The 15616-nt window shown below is 49.1% G+C and overlaps 3 protein-coding genes across 3 annotated transcripts; 1 reads left to right on the top strand and 2 right to left on the bottom strand.

Annotated features, from left to right (window-relative positions):
* Window positions 1-463: 463 nt before the first annotated feature.
* UA08_09216 (hypothetical protein) lies at window positions 464-1956 on the top strand (the record flags this gene model as incomplete). The annotated part of the gene is made up of 7 exons (XM_020264200.1): window positions 464-622; window positions 687-765; window positions 845-988; window positions 1061-1174; window positions 1242-1436; window positions 1546-1829; window positions 1903-1956. 7 exons carry the CDS (start codon window positions 464-466, stop codon window positions 1954-1956), a joined length of 1029 nt encoding a protein of 342 aa, XP_020115646.1.
* Window positions 1957-3411: 1455 nt separating this feature from the next.
* Window positions 3412-4458, bottom strand: UA08_09215 (hypothetical protein; the record flags this gene model as incomplete). Its single annotated transcript, XM_020264199.1, has 1 exon — window positions 3412-4458. The coding sequence occupies one exon, from the start codon at window positions 4456-4458 to the stop codon at window positions 3412-3414; it is 1047 nt and encodes a 348-aa protein (XP_020115647.1).
* Window positions 4459-5321: 863 nt separating this feature from the next.
* On the bottom strand, window positions 5322-13548 carry UA08_09214 (hypothetical protein; the record flags this gene model as incomplete). The annotated part of the gene is made up of 7 exons (XM_020264198.1): window positions 5322-5375; window positions 5424-9151; window positions 9207-11419; window positions 11638-11806; window positions 11860-11898; window positions 11961-13409; window positions 13467-13548. 7 exons carry the CDS (start codon window positions 13546-13548, stop codon window positions 5322-5324), a joined length of 7734 nt encoding a protein of 2577 aa, XP_020115648.1.
* Between the last annotated feature and the right edge of the window lie 2068 nt (window positions 13549-15616).

Raw genomic sequence — 15616 nt, 5'->3', positions numbered from 1 at the left:
TTTCGAAACCCTTTCGCAATCAACCAAAACTATTCTAGGGGTGTTTAGTGATGCAATGCCAGAGTTAGAGAGTGAAGTCCATAGCATCTCTGCAATCAGTAGTGAGGCTCGGCAAGAATATCCTTCAAGAGATACATAGTGTATAACCTATCATTGCAGAATCTGTGTACGGGATACTACAGAAGACATAGTTATCTCTCCATGGATAGAAAATAGGCCAGGCCAGGCTGCTATCAACGAATGACATGTGGATCTTCTTTTTTTTTTTTTTTCCCTTCTCGGAAAATTGGTGACGTAGACCAGGCTTTGGAAGCATACATAGTTCGACTGTCGCAATATACCCCAGCCGGGCTGAGATATAAATCTCCACGGACCTCTTCGCTTGACGAGCTTTGGCTATCTCGCCTTCACAGTTCCAGCTTTGCATACTATCGTTTAGTAGAATCCATTACGATCCACTGAGATGTCCACGACGCTCCCGTTCGGCGACCTACAGGTCCCTATTCCCGGCTATGGCGCCATGGGTCTTAATAGCAGCATGGGGACTGACTTCAACTACGAGCAATCCGAGCCGGTTCTTCTAAAAGCCATCGAGCTCGGCTGTACTTTTTGGGACACCGCGGTAAGGTGTTTCTTCCCCGAGCAAACCAACGACAACCGGTCTCTGACTCCGTGTGCGGCCCTAGGTAGCCTACAAAAATGGCGAAAACGAGAAACTGCTGGGAGAGTTCATCAAGAAGCACAATGTCCGCGATAAGCTTTTCGGTGAGCACAAGCCATGTCGTCGTTCCAACTCTCCTGCATTTATTTGCTTCATCACTGGCTCATAGTCGTGTTCACGCAGTCGCCTCTAAGTGTGGATTCGCCGTCTTTGGGCCTGAACGCAAGGTGGACAACTCCGCTGCCCATATCAAGGAATATATTGAGGGAACGATTGACAGACTTGGTTTCACGCCTGATCTCTACTATCTGCACCGAATTGACCCCAGTGCGTATAATTATGCTCACCCTCAAAAAGCGATTCTATTGAGTATATTGACTTGACTCAACCCCACCGAAGACACACCCCTCGAGGAGTCCATCGGTGCCCTGGATGAGCTTCGCCGTGCCGGAAAAACAAAATACATTGGTCTATCCGAATGCTCAGCTGCAACCCTGCGCAAGGCAAACGCAAGTTCGTACTATCTATCTACTATCGGTTATCTACAACAAATGAAAGTTCGAGCTAACATACCCTCAAGTCGCCAAGATTGACGCCGTTCAAGCTGAGTACTCTGCTTTTGAGACCTGTCACGAGACCAGCGGCCTGATCGAGACGGCCAAGGAATTAGGAGTGGCATTTGTGGCATTCAGCCCTCTGGGTCACGGCTGGCTTGTCGATGACATCAAGTTCAAGACACCTGATGACTTCGCACTAGGTGACTTCCGACGCACTGGTATGTCAACCTCAGTTACACATTGTTTAGGCTCATGGATTCTACATCTTTTATCTCGTATCAGATCCGCAAAACTGACTCTCTCTCTCTCGCTTGCAAAAATCTACAGTCCCAAAGTTTCAGGGCGAAAATTTCAATAAGAACAAGGCGATCGTCGACTTGATTAGAAAGCTGGCCATTCGCAAGGGTTGCTCGGTCGCGCAGATCGCCCTCACTTGGGTGGCTGCGCAAGGGTTGATCTCTATTCCAGGAACAACCCGTGCCTCGCGCTTGGAAGAGAACTGGGCATCACGTAACATCGAACTGACGGCAGACGAGCTGAAGGAGATGCGACAGATCGTGGATGATGCCAAGCCGGTTGGAGAGAGGTTCAACGCTCTTTTTGGATCGATGGTTGGTCATTAAGGTCGATGCCAAGGTCCGATTTTCTACTTGGGATGGTGACTATTGTTGGATTCGATAATAGTCTCGTGCCATCGTCAATTATCTGACGGTTCTGCGGTACCTCATCTACGGCTAGTACGCTACTATATTACTAGAAATCCCTTTCTTATCTCAGGAGAACGATGTCCCATGCGGAGAATTGATGATATTATAAAGCTTGAAACAGGCGGCTTGAAGCCAAAGTGCGGAGCAGAGTAAAAGAAGGGTGGAGGGGGAAAAGAAAAAGAGCAGCAACTTGAGAAAGAGCCTGACGCATGACTATATAAGTAGGCTCGTGTGCAATACATTCTCCGCACAGTGACAAACGACCTCAAGAAATACGTTATCTTCCTTCTCCTGGACATGAATGAACCAAATAGGCTTCAATAGGAACCCAATAGCCCCAATGACCAGGTCACACTAAACAACTGTCTTCACCAACCCAAGCTCAGACCGGTAATCATCTCCAATATACCGCAGTATATATATAGCCTTCCTCCCATCCCCCAAAAATGCGTCAACGAGCAAGGACGGCACCTGTGCTCACAGACTGATTTCCGCTGGACAATAATCTGCGGCCAGGTACACCCTACCGGCAATCTCCTCAATGAGAATATGGTGTCTGGTCGTAGAGTCGAGACAGCGAGTAGCGCAGACGTAGAGTACTCTGTAAGCCGAGGACTGGGGCGAATAGGAACAGACCGGGTGGGAGTTGTGTTCTCGCCCGTTACAGAGGCTACAAGAAGACAATGGACTCAGACGTCACAAATAGATAGAGAGTGTCAATGAGGGAATTTTAAAAAGGATCCTCTACTCATATGTCCGTGCTCGGTATATTTGGAACCTATTCAAAGCATCTGGAACCAAGGCCGTCAGCATATCTCACAATATTCCATCCAGTCTATCCGACTTCATTTTTCTGGCGCCGAACCCGCTCTGTTTTGAACTCTGCCAATCACCACTTGGCTGGCAAGTTGGTAAACAATATATATATGCACCAGGCTTACGCGCTAGTGACCGGGTGGCAAGCAAAGTGCGCACATAGCTAATTTGGGAAGTTGTAGGTAGTGCTATGCATAGTTCCTATGAATTGAACTACTTTTTTTGCTTATGTAGCTCTACAAAGTAAGTGTTTGTATGTGTGCAATATTCGCATCCGGAGGATACCTCCTTGCCCCGTATGTACGCTCCCATACGCACGCTGCGCTTTGAGCGTTGCACAATGCATAACATAGACCTGTATATTTCTATTAATAATAACTCTATATGAAGAGGCTTTATATCTACCTTTATTCCATAGTTTTATCTAAGAATCTAGATTGAAGTATCTAGTCATGAGTATGCCACATCCTCCCTATCAGATAGTTTTAGAAAGCAATTATCAATTATCAATTTATTTTCATGTCAGGGACCGTGTAGAATCAACCAACAGTAAGATTCTTGCGTAAAGCTAAAAGACAATCTGTTGATACGGGAAAAAGAGAGCCACGATCAGCAAAGAGGAACAAAGGCGTCCAGAACTAAATGCCCATACGCTACACTCTGTAGAAATCTAAGCACTCATAGCCTCTAGATCTAGCAAAGACCGTGCAGCATCGACAATTGTTTCCTCCAAGGGACGATACTTCAAACCCAGGATTCTTTGCGATTTGGATGTGTCGATAGTGTAAACATCGGATGGAACTTCCCCCGCGCCAGGATTCCCAATAGGCACTCGGGCCTTGATGTCAGGAAGATGGGCCCGCAGAGCATCTACAAATTGCTGGTAGGTAAAGTTGCCCTTACAAATGAAGAAACGCTCACCCCCAGCTTCAACCACCTGGTAAGCGCGCAAGTGTGCCTCAGCCACATCACGCACGTCCACAAATGACCAAAACATATTCTCCGGAACTGGATCGCTGGATTTGGACTGTGGCGACATTAGGCGGTAAATATCCATGGAAGAAGTATTTAACTTGGCAAGGTCGGCAGTGGCGTTGATATTGGGGCCATATATCATTGGCGGCATAATTGTCGTGATATCAAAATTCACTTTGTTGCTCTTAACAAAGTCCCAGGCATAACGCTCAGCCAACGATTTCGCAGTTGAGTAGGCCAACCCGGCCGGAGCACCTTCAGCCGCGGCAGCTTCGTAGGGCGTTGGATTCCAGTCCAGCTCGGAGTAGACATGACCAGGCCACTTGTCCTTGGTAGGGTCAAACATAGCAGCAAACGAGGAAGTTAAGACAACACGTTTGACTTGGGGAGCAAATTCACGGACAGATTTGAGAATGTTGAGGGTCCCATCGATGGCCGGTTTGAGTAGGTCCCGCTCATTATCCTCAACTCCGAAGACCTGGAATGGAGCAGCTGTATGGACCACTCCATGAACACCGTTAACGGCGGTATCAAAGGCTCCTGGCCTAGCGACATCCTCAACAATGGCTAAGGTCAATTGGGGCGCGTAGCCAGAGAAAGTCTGTCGGACTTTTTCAGCAGTTGCGGAAGACCGAACGGTTCCTCGGACTTGGTATCCAGCGCGGAGGAAATAGTCCACAACATGGGAAGCCAAGAAACCAGAGGCTCCTGTGATGAGGATTATTTGGTCTTCAGGGGCCATCGTTAGAGTGTTTCGTGGAAAGGCGCTCGAGGGATGAAGAAGGAGTAGGGTCAGAGATGAACAGTTAATTTGGGGTGCTCAGTGGTTCACACTTTTTGACGTAGCGACGACTTCAAGGTATTTATGGGCTCTAGAAGTCAGCATGGGAGGTATATCCCCGTTTAAGTCCGGCTTCACCTTCACCCACAGCCCAAGGTTGAGGTTGCATCCGAGCACCGAGGTGCCCCGAGGCCCCGAAGCCGAAAGTCATGAACGTCTGCTATCACGTCACCACTATCATTTGAGTTTTGACCCTAGTAATATGCTGGATGACTATACTTTCACGGACGAAAATTTATAGAGTCCGAGTTTTGGTCCGCAACAAGTGAGGATCATATTGACTTTTGTACATTGATGTTGCAGACATTACATAACGTTATAATGCGGATGGCTAGCATAGGGATTTTCATGAGGCTCATGCTCGTTTTGCTTTATGTGTTACTGATATTGCTGTCGACATGGTTATTCTAATTATGCCAATGCCTTTGGTAATGAAGCTGCACATGCCCTTGAGAGAAGAGGAGGTTGGGGGTGGCAGCTATGTTCTATATGGGAACGATGTGAGTGCTTCTAAAGAATCGTGATTAATTCACACTTGAACTGTAAATTGTATGACCAGAAAATATTGTTTAATGAGGCGCGGCTCGAAACCGTTAGCCTGGCCATGATTGTCGTAGATCATCGTGATGGATGGCGTCGTGAGAAAACACTACTTGTGCTGTCTTCCCTAATGTGATTCCTTCCACACTCTCTTTTTTTGACCTTCCTGATAGGAATGGACCGAGGGGGATGCACGAGCATTCTGGTAAACCTAGAAGTGGAAATTATTTCTTAAACAAAGCTAGAATATCCTCCTTGCCATAGACAGCAGCAACATCCTAAAAAATCAGCATATTCATTCATTACGTACCAGAGAAGAAACATACCATTGCTGTACGCTGTTTGCTATCCTCCTGCAACGGATCTAGCCCCAGTTCTATCAGATAAGTGAACGACTCGACAATCTTCTCCTTGCCTCGACAGTAGTTTTGCAGGATGCAGGGTGACTTAGCCACCAGGTGTAGTAAAGACTCTCCATCATAGTTCCGCACGAAGATGTCTGTGCCTAAAGCAAGAAGATCATTAAATACCGGCCCGCGCAGAGGATCCCTGCACGATAGGGACCGGACATATTCGAAGACGGGAGTGTCGCCATTGTTGTTCCGCCTGTTAATGTCTAGGCCGTAATCAAGGAATCGACGGAAATTCATCCATAGGTCCGTTTGAGTGACCTTCTTCAGACGCCGGGCCAAATGATGGAGGATCGTGTTGCCCCCCGCATCCGGAGTGAGGGGGTCCGCACCACAGTCGACCAGAATCTGTACCTCATTCCATTGGTGACTTCTCGCGGCTAGATGCAGGGGTGTCTCCATCTTCTGGTTATGTTGATGGATCAAGGGCGGACACTTGGCTATTAAGACAGACAGCATCGTGCTTGCCGAGGCTTTCCTGTGATCACTAGAGGCGAGGAGCAGATGAACCAGGTTATTTCCTACATCATCCACTACCGAGAGGTCGGCGTGCATTTCGCACAGCCGATTCACAGCACAGCTCTTCTGCATCGATGCTGACGGGTGAGGTTCCAGGTTGTCAACCACTCGGTTTACACCAAATGTGTCTTCCTTACCAATCTCGCAGGCGGCCATTAACAGTGTCCGACCACGCCCATCTCTTCTCTCTAAATCCAACTGGGGTAAGGCTAGTAGTGGCTCCACGATTCCGCCCTGATTTAGCACGTCGTGGATGATCGTCGTTTTGTCTCCACATGGGAGGAACGGGTCTGCACCGTGAGCCAGGAGGAGCTTCACGATGGCTACGGCTTTCTGGCGTTCGGTAGCATTATTAAATCGTCCATGGGCAGCGTAGTGAACTGGGCGACAAAGTAGGAGTCGCAGTTGCGCCTGGCGTCGCTGCCTTCCCCAACTCATTTCATCGTCATCGCTGTCATGGTGAGCTCTTGCATGGCATGGTTTTTCAAATACATCCAGCTCCGCTAGTGATTTCTTGAACGGCTGCTGGACGTCTAATCCGCTCTCGAGAATGACCCGGACAGTATCAATATCTTGGACCGTGATAGCTTCAAAGAGGAGTGGTTTGGACCCGAGCTCACATCTAGCCCCATGGTGGAGGAGTAGCTGGACCATCTCGCTGTTTCCAACTGCTAATGTTAGCGGTGTAATCCCCGTCCGGTCTAATGCGTTCGGATCTGCACCGTACTCGAGCAGTACGCGGGCAATTTCAAGCCGGCGATAACCCCCAGTCACAGCGATATGAAGGGGCGTGCGGCCTTCGGCATCACGCATTGTCGTGTCTGCGCCTTGCTGTAACAGGTATCTTATCGCCTCGGTCTGCCACCAATGTTTCCCAACAGCAAGGATGTGTAAGACGCTACGATGGGGTTCATCACGCACGTCTTCGCCAAGGGACGGGGCATAAACATTCTCGTACGCCCGAACATTCACGTCAGCATTGAATGTCTCGACAATTACCCACAACATGTCAAGATTAGGGAGCGTGCGTGATGCAGCGGTAAAAATAAACGGAAGGAGGTCATAATGGAAATTGTACGGCCTGGACATTCTCCCGTTAATCCAGTACGTGTCATCAACTCCTCGCGCCCTGCCCAAAGTCTCAAAGAGTTTAGTGAATCCCCATCGAGCCAGAGATTGAAGGAAGTCTTTGCTGCCCTCACCCCGAACGTTCTCTTGATTCATTTTCACACCCCGCGTACCAAGGCGTTCGAGAATTCCATAAGCCCCTAGCTTAAGCAGTCGCTGGCACTCACGTATCATATCATGTGGAGGTGTCTGCGATATTCTGTCAATTAGGATATCCGCATAGTCTTCACCAGCGGTCAGATACAGGTGACCTGCATCAGGCCGGGGATTTCGTGCAGTCAAGGGAAATGTGTGAGCCAGGACCATGACCATCTCCGCGTTCTCCTTGTCAACAGCTAGCTCCACAGGTGATCGACGCAGGCGATCTCTAACAAATGGATCTGCCCCGTGAGCAAGAAGAAGATGGATAATCTCTGCCACTCTCAGTGTCTCATCTTCATGAAACACGGATCGCCACTTCTCCTGATGGGATCGAGAACTATCGTCCTCGGGCCATCGAGGCTGTCTTTTAAAATCTGCACATGCATGCAGGGGCGTCTGTTGCTTATGGTCCGCAAGAGTCGCGTCTGCTCCGGCACGTAGGAGTAGTATTACACTCTCCAAACGTCCAGAGCTACACGCAATGTGTAGTGGCGTGCGGCCGTGCTTATCGGTCTCGTTAATAACGATCTTTCGCTGCTGCTCATCCTTGTAGCTCTCAAGAAGAAGACCAATCGTATTACTTGCCTTTGCTGCCGCCGCAATATGCATCAGGTTCTCCATTTGGTGGGTTTTGCCAGCGAGACTTGCTCCACGCCGGATTAGCCAGGCTACCAGAGCTTCTGATCGAGCGACAGCCAGGTGGATCGGTCGTCGCCCTTGGTTATCCTCCACCTCCAGCATATCATCTACCTCCGCTGCAGGAAGATGATAGATGGGGTTCTCTGGTGGATGGAGCAGCCTTTCCGGATAGTTGACGTCGGCTTCACACATGCAATGTAGCAGGGTCTGACCCTCGTGGTTCCTTGTTGCCAGAGGAACTTCCGCTTGGAGGAACATATACACGATCGAGACCAGGCTGTCGTAGTTGTACTGCAGTGCATGTGGCATAAATGCGTGCCAGAGGGTGTTTCCTCGGTGGTTGCGATGGTGGGGGTTGGCGCCAGCCTCGAGCAAAACGCGGAGGCTTTTCACATGGCGGTGGTGCTCACAAAGTAGATGTAGTGCTCCATTTCCATCGTAGTCGACAGCATGCAGATCGGCGCCCAGGTTCAGTAGCTGGGTAAGCTCCTTAGATGGGTCATGAGCGAACATAGTCCGCAGAAAGAGCGTACGCCCTCGGTAGTCCCTTGTCTCGAGATCAGCACCCACGTCGACAAGCAAGTTGACTTGATCAATGGTTGCGGCGCAATGGAGCGGCGCCGAGCCCTCACGGTTGTGCCAATTCAGATCTGCGCCTAGATCCACTAGCTTCTGGAGCGTCTCTTTGTTTCCCCCCTCCTCCAACAGTAGATAAATGGGCGTATTCCCATTGGCGTCAGGCAAGTTCCAGTTCTTCACGTATGGCCGTAACAGCTCAACATCCATCTGGTTGGCTCCATATTGTTTACACCAGGCGTGAAGAGGCGTACGGCCGCCATTGATTGCATTGGCTACGTCGTACTGCGCCCCAGCTCGCATCAAGGCATGAAGAATGCGAGCTGAGGCTTTTGAGGACCACCCCTCCGGAGTCCAAAGATATAATGGGGTTTCTCCGTTTCGATCTAATGCATGCACGTCTGCTCCATGCTTGAGCAGCCTTTCCACCAGTGTGGGGGCCTGGGCCTCGACACATATATGCAGAGGACTGCGGCCATTCTTACACTGGGCGTTCACGTCACATCCGGTGTGCAATATTAGGTCGAGGCATACTCCTTCATCGTCTCTCGAATCGTTTCTGTACGGATTACTCCGGGCTAATGATTCGCAGAAGGCCACCAAAAGGTTTTTTCTCTGGTGTGGACTGTCTGATGTGGGAACTAGATCAAGAAACAGCAGCAAGATCTGTGAATTCCTAGTTTTCGCCGCGAGGACCAAACATTTTTGCCTCGTTACTCGTCATTTCAATATTAGGAAGATCAAGGAGCAGTTGAATGATGTTCAATTGGCGAGCCTCAATCGAATATTCAAGCGCCGACTCTATGTCCTTGCGGGCTAGATATGGCACCATAGCTCGGACAGACTCGACAGCCCCGGCTTGACATGCATATGCTAGAGATGATTGGGTGTTTCGAGTAGAGCCTCCGATGCAGCATTGCGGTGGATCATACTTGGTTGACCGACGGATAAGTGGACTTGCCCCAGCCTGTAAGTGCATCTGCACAACTTGGTAATGATTCCTCTGCGCAGCGTAGTGCAATGGGATTTTTCCACGTCCATCTACGTCTGGATTCGGCGTAGCACCATGCTCCATCAGGAGAGCGACCATATCTGGAAAGCCCTTAGCAGCCGCTCTAGCCAAGGGAGTCATCTTCTCTACGTCGAGGGCGTTGCATTCATGTCCGGACTGGATCAGAGCCTTAGCATAGCTGGTCATATTTCCCCAGGCGCAGACATGAAGAGGGGAGAGAGTGATAGTGTCGCGCTGCTCGACTTTCATGATCAGCTCAACGAAGGCGAGAAAGGACGGGCTGTTTGGTTTCATAAAGCTTTCGAGCAGTCCCAGCAATTCACCATTGAGCTCTGGTATGCGCGAGACGTGAAAATACCAATTACTGGCTGCGTACTCAATAAATGGAAAGTTTAGCTGGGCATTCTGCATGTCCTTCGAAGGTTCGCGAAGCAAACGAGGGACTTTTGGGTTTTTCCATGCGGTCAGACCGTGAGCTAGCAGATATCGCAAGCAGATTAGTGCCATGAGTTTGTTAGTTTCCACCGAGTCAATGACGGGGAATTGATTGTTTATCTTCGCATGGTCGGCCCTACTGGCATCTGTGAGGAACTCGGTGACAGAGTGGTGGATAATAGAGACCGTTTCATCTGGAAGAATCTCCAGGATGGGGCCGCAGGACATGCGCGTTAGGTTCTTCGCGTTGCTTTGTGTTCTATTTCTATCGTTCATGTCAAGGAAGTCCAACACGGTAGCAATCTCCAACAGACGCAAAGGACGGGTGGCATGCGTCGCCAATTGCAGGATGAGCACCTGGCGTTCCTGAGGCACGCCAGCACGAATCGAATGCTCATTTAACATATGTGAATAGAGATCTTCCAGACTAGCAGGAATGGAGTGCAGCGACCGTTGAACCATGTGGGCGTCGAGGGAGGCGCGTTCAGGTTTACTCAGAAGCTCGTTCAACATGAGACGAGCGTAAAGAAAGGACGGAAACATACGATCTTCGATGGCGTTTTTTATCTTATCGCGGACTTTCTGTTGGATATCTATGGCCTGATCTAGCTGATAATTCACAAAATGGGCGATGTCATGGTTGACTTGCCGATTCTCAAGCCGGACAGGAATCACTGTAGATACACTTCCTAGGACCTTCTGGATCTGAGGAAGTGGACGACTAGAGATGAGGATCTTGATTTGACCAGGCGTCTGAGAGCCCAGAGTAACAATACATTGTAAGAGATCCTCTGTATCACTGGCATCGAGCTCATCCAAGGCGTCGGCGACACAATATACCGGGTTCGGCATGGCCAGTAATGCGTCAGTCAAGATCTGCCAGAGTTCGACAAGGCCCATCTCAATGACAGCATCGGAGCTGCTCGTCTGACTTGCATTGAGAACGGCCTGTAGATAAGAAGAGTGAGGGAGCAGCTGGTCAAGCCAGTCACGGACCAATGCACGGGATTCATGGTTCGCAGTGACGGTCTGACGACAGAAGAAGAAGAGAACTGCTGCCTGAGGCTCAATTTGTTGCAGCTGGGCAATCTGCGACGCCGTCAAGACACTTTTGCCTGCTCCAGCAATGGCTTTAATCCAAAGAATGCTATGAGTGTCGGTATTATGCCATGTTTGGTATTCTGGAGTCTCCACGATCCAGTTGCCCGTTCCCGGGACGCGGGAGCTGAGATGCTTGTGGAACTCGCTAGAATCGTCACGGTATGCAGTAGGTTGCAACCAGGCGGACAGTCTGGGGATTTCAGAAGAGAGATCTGGTCGTTCGACAATAATGAAGTCGTCAGAGTCTGACATGATAACTTTGTTTAGGTGAGTTAGAGAGGGAAAGGAAGGAGAAGAGTGCGGGAAGGAATGGGCCGGAGTCAACCGACTAGGAAGGATTTGGTAAGCGCCATTGGAACCCCTTTACAATATTTAGTATAGTATTTGAGTACTCACACACAGCTAAACTAAGACTTTGACATGTTTTTTCGTGAGTGGCTTCTCTTGGCTGGGGAACATCGTGTCCTGTCAATAATATGCACACAACCAAACTAACTGTTTCTTCAAAAGTGCGGAGCATTGATAAAAAGGCCCATCAAAATGCCTCCAAGAGTGCCTGCAATAGGAATCGTAGCAAACCAGGCCAGTAGCAAGAGACTGACTCGCTGCCAGTTAACAGCCTTGACGGTACCATTGCAAAGACCGACACCGACAGTAGCCCCGGTAATACACATCGAAGTCGAAACTGGAAGCGAGTATTGGGAAAAGACCAGGACGGTGAGAGCCGCGCCCATTTCCATCGAGCAACCTGCCAGGAGTGAGCTGTGTGTTGTGTTTGTAAGGATGAGATGAAGGACAAACCTCTGCTTGGGGAATGGTATGTGATTTTGTTACCCATGACTGACAGAAAAATGGCATTAGCTTAAAACCACCCAAAAATGTCCTGGTGTGTTTTGACTTACCTTTCATGATATTGTAGCCGTAGGTGATGAGACCAATCGAAATACAACCAGCCAGGACAGCAAGCTGCCAGACAGGCACCGGGGCCTTGGAGGCTGCCGCATTACCGGTACTCCAAGCAGTGTAGATAACAGCCCAGGGGCCTACCGAGTTGCCGATATCATTGGCACCGTGAGCGAATGATGCAGTACAGGCGGTGAGGACTTGGACGAAAGAATAAGTATGTTCAACTTCATTTGGATACTTGCTTGCATGGGCATATACGCGTTCCATCCTTTGACCATCCGGAGTACCGGAAATGCCAGTTTGCGCAGAATGGATGTCGTAGTGCGCGCCGTAAAGAGCACCACAGACAATCATAGCCGGGATGCGTTTAACAAGTATCTTGATATTGCGAAACTCATATATCTGACCGGGGCCCATTGGATTATCTCTCAGAGTTCGCATAGCCCAACCAAGGGGCCCGCGCTTCGTCATGAGTTTTGCGTGAAACCTTGCCTCCGCCTGAGCAAGTCGTTCTTTGTATGTGGCTTGAGTAATCTCGGCTTGAACAACTCTCTGTTCACCCTCCGTTGCCGAATTGCCAGGTAATATTTCCCCTCCGTCGAGCTTACTGAAGCTATTTCCTTTCAGCTCCGGCGACTCGGGGTATGTCTCCGTGTCTTCCTCCTGGACCACAGCATAATTGGGAACTTTGGCTTCTTGCGCGTCGATAGGAGCGGGACGCCTGAAGAGTAGCGGACCAAGGATAACCATCCACCATGTGACAGTGCGATCTTTCTTGATGACTCTTGCGTGCACGAACGGAACAAAGAAGATAGCGGACAAAAGAGCGACACCTCCACCAGTACCCATTGTAACGGCAGCGATATACCATCCCGGCTTCTTGGTCAGATTCAGGCTTGGGGAACCCTTGTAGACAATGGAAAGTGTACAGATAGTGGCGGCAACTAGGAAAAAGAAGGGTGAGCTCCAAACAGCCCATGGCACCGGCCTTTTGCGGATGAGCACCACGAGCTTAATTAACATAAAGATCGCAGAGGCAAAGCCTCCAGAGATGATGGGAGCCATCCCCAGGCCAGCAAAGATAGCGCCTAGCCCCTTGCCATCATTCCAACCCCATTGGACCTGAGATGCTCCCACCGTTGCAACACCGACACCTGCCACGGCTGAGATAAGCGAGTATGTCGATGAGACATGGGCTGAGTGTCGTGTACACCACATAACCCACGATGATGCGGCAGCGAGGGCGCAGGTAAATGCCAGCATCTGAACACCGGCATTCTCTCGGAAAGCCGAGTTGGGGATGATCCCGTTCTTGATGGTGTCAGCTGTCCTAGCACCAACGGTGATCGCTCCGAGCATTTCGAAGACGGTGCCTAGAACCATCGCTTGCCTGTAAGTGACTGACCTCGACGACACACTGGTTGCCCAAGAGTTCGCGACATCATCTGTATCATACGTATATTAGAATCACAAAGCTAGGTTGCTAGGCCGGGTGCACTCACTTGCGCCGTTGTTGTAGGCATCAAGCATGGCAAACAGAGTGCCAATGGCAAAGACATAGTCGTACTGGTGAAGCACTGCCATGATGATAGAAAGGCGGGCGAGGAAATGCCCGGTTAAGCTGTCGGGTGGAAGTTGTCAGAACGCAGGAAGGGAGGGAGAAGGGAGGGAAGAGACGCCCTTTTAAATTCTTTTTTTCCCCCAGCACGATGTACAATAATATAATTCATTTCTCCCAGGGAGCGCACACGTTCTAACCCTCGGTGAGAGTCAGTACATCCTTGTGGGCTTAGATTGCAATGAACCATAGAACAGCTGACATCTCCAAGAGCCCCCAATCCACATCATAGCTTCCAGGCTGGAAAGATCCAGAAGGCGGATTCCGACGAAATCAGAGGTCAAAGCGGGAGTGCAAGCCGAGACGAGTGTCCAATGGAATGACACGACTGCGAAAAGTATCAAGTAAGATACGTCTCTGTCACGACAGAAGGAGGCAACCCGTCCGTGGATGTTAAGAGCAATGCTAATGTTGTTCTGATAGCAGTGGAACTCTTGGCGCGAGCTCGGATTCTGGGCGGACTTGGCGGATCTTGGCGGACCGCGGAACACGGGGTTTCTTGGCGCGAGTCCCAAGCGCGGGACACTTGTTGGCCTATAGGAGCCGCGGAAATCGAAACGTGGGAGGCAACATGCATTTTCAGATGAGCTTGGCAGGCAGGCACGTGTCACAGCAACTGGCTGGCTTGCAAAATCTATGAATTTCTCGGAAAGTATATGTTTGTCCAAATTAGGAATACATAACCAAGAACTTCATCTACGGATTGCTTTTACGAAAGTGATCGCATCCAATATCCACTGGTCGAAGAAACACGATCCCTAACACCCTAGGGAAGAGTACAGTCCAATCAACAGAAAGAAACTCATTCCACACAATCTTACCTAGCAGATTCGTACTCTTTTGCCAAACATTATAAGTACAGGCCAAATACACTCCGAGACATCAAAGATAGATGGGTTCTTTGGAACAGAGCCATTGCAGAAGTTGAGATCACAATAGACAATAACATGGTCTGTCTCAAGGTATGATTCCAACTGGTGATGGATACACGTCCCTATTAATATTTCCTAATATCTATATGTATACCTGAGTAGCAGAAACGCGATAATATCACATGTAGCTTAGGATTTAGCCATCAACACAATAGGAGGCAAGTCTTTTGGAGCGGAGAATTAGTAGCCACACACGCAAAACATATAGCCAGGCTTCGTTATGGACACTCAGCCCGATACTGCTACGCTTAAAAGATCGCTGGCTTAGAAACAGCAAGTATTCATCAAAGAAGTTGCAAAGAAATATAAACAAACCATGTATACATTCTTATGACGAGAAGCTAGAAGTAATTCAATGTTTCGAAGACGGAGTTACGTTGGCTGCGCGACTAGGCGGGAAAGATAATTTCGACCGCAAGCGTAGCTGAAGTTCTGTTCATGTCTTAGAATACGTGGGGAGATGGTCCAAATACGAAGATGAAATTTTCGAAAATGTCACAGGGATTTCCAAGCGAAGATGAATCAATCTGACTTCGTTGAGAGTTGAACAATACGCGTCCGGCTTTTATCCGTTCGTTCTGTTGAGACCAGCTAAGCTGTATGATGAATAGTTCATAGAACCAGAGGGGTTGCGAAAGGTACGGTTGATAATTATTTCCTTTGTGTAGAAATATTTACAAGTTTCTCAATCACCGTGAAATTACTTCAACGTTTTGGAAAAGCCAGAATAGTCATCCTGTTCATTTGTTTCAACATCTTGCAGAAAATGGAAATAGAACGATTGTGCAACCTCTGGGTCCCAATTGCATCGGTTCCTACTTGAACGAGTCTGGTTCACGAAGAAAGACGGAAATTACATCCCTATGTGAAAGATTCGTCCTCTCCCATCTCGAGGGGGCTTTTATCACTGTTATATGTCAGAATTGTGGCTGCAAAGACAATGTGAGCATTAATATATCCTCAAGGAGCACGGGTATTTGATCATCTGTATAGGCCGAATGAAGTTGCGCTTCCAGTTTGATTTGCGACTGGTATCAGCTTGGGGTCAATTTCTGCAAAGAGTGCCGGTTAGATGCAACTGCTCAGTTAGGCACAGCTAGTT

The sequence above is a fragment of the Talaromyces atroroseus genome, assembly GCF_001907595.1.
Source record: "Talaromyces atroroseus strain IBT 11181 chromosome Unknown scaffold_19, whole genome shotgun sequence".
In the NCBI taxonomy this organism is placed as follows: domain Eukaryota; kingdom Fungi; phylum Ascomycota; class Eurotiomycetes; order Eurotiales; family Trichocomaceae; genus Talaromyces; species Talaromyces atroroseus.
This window is presented reverse-complemented; position numbering and strand designations above follow the sequence as displayed.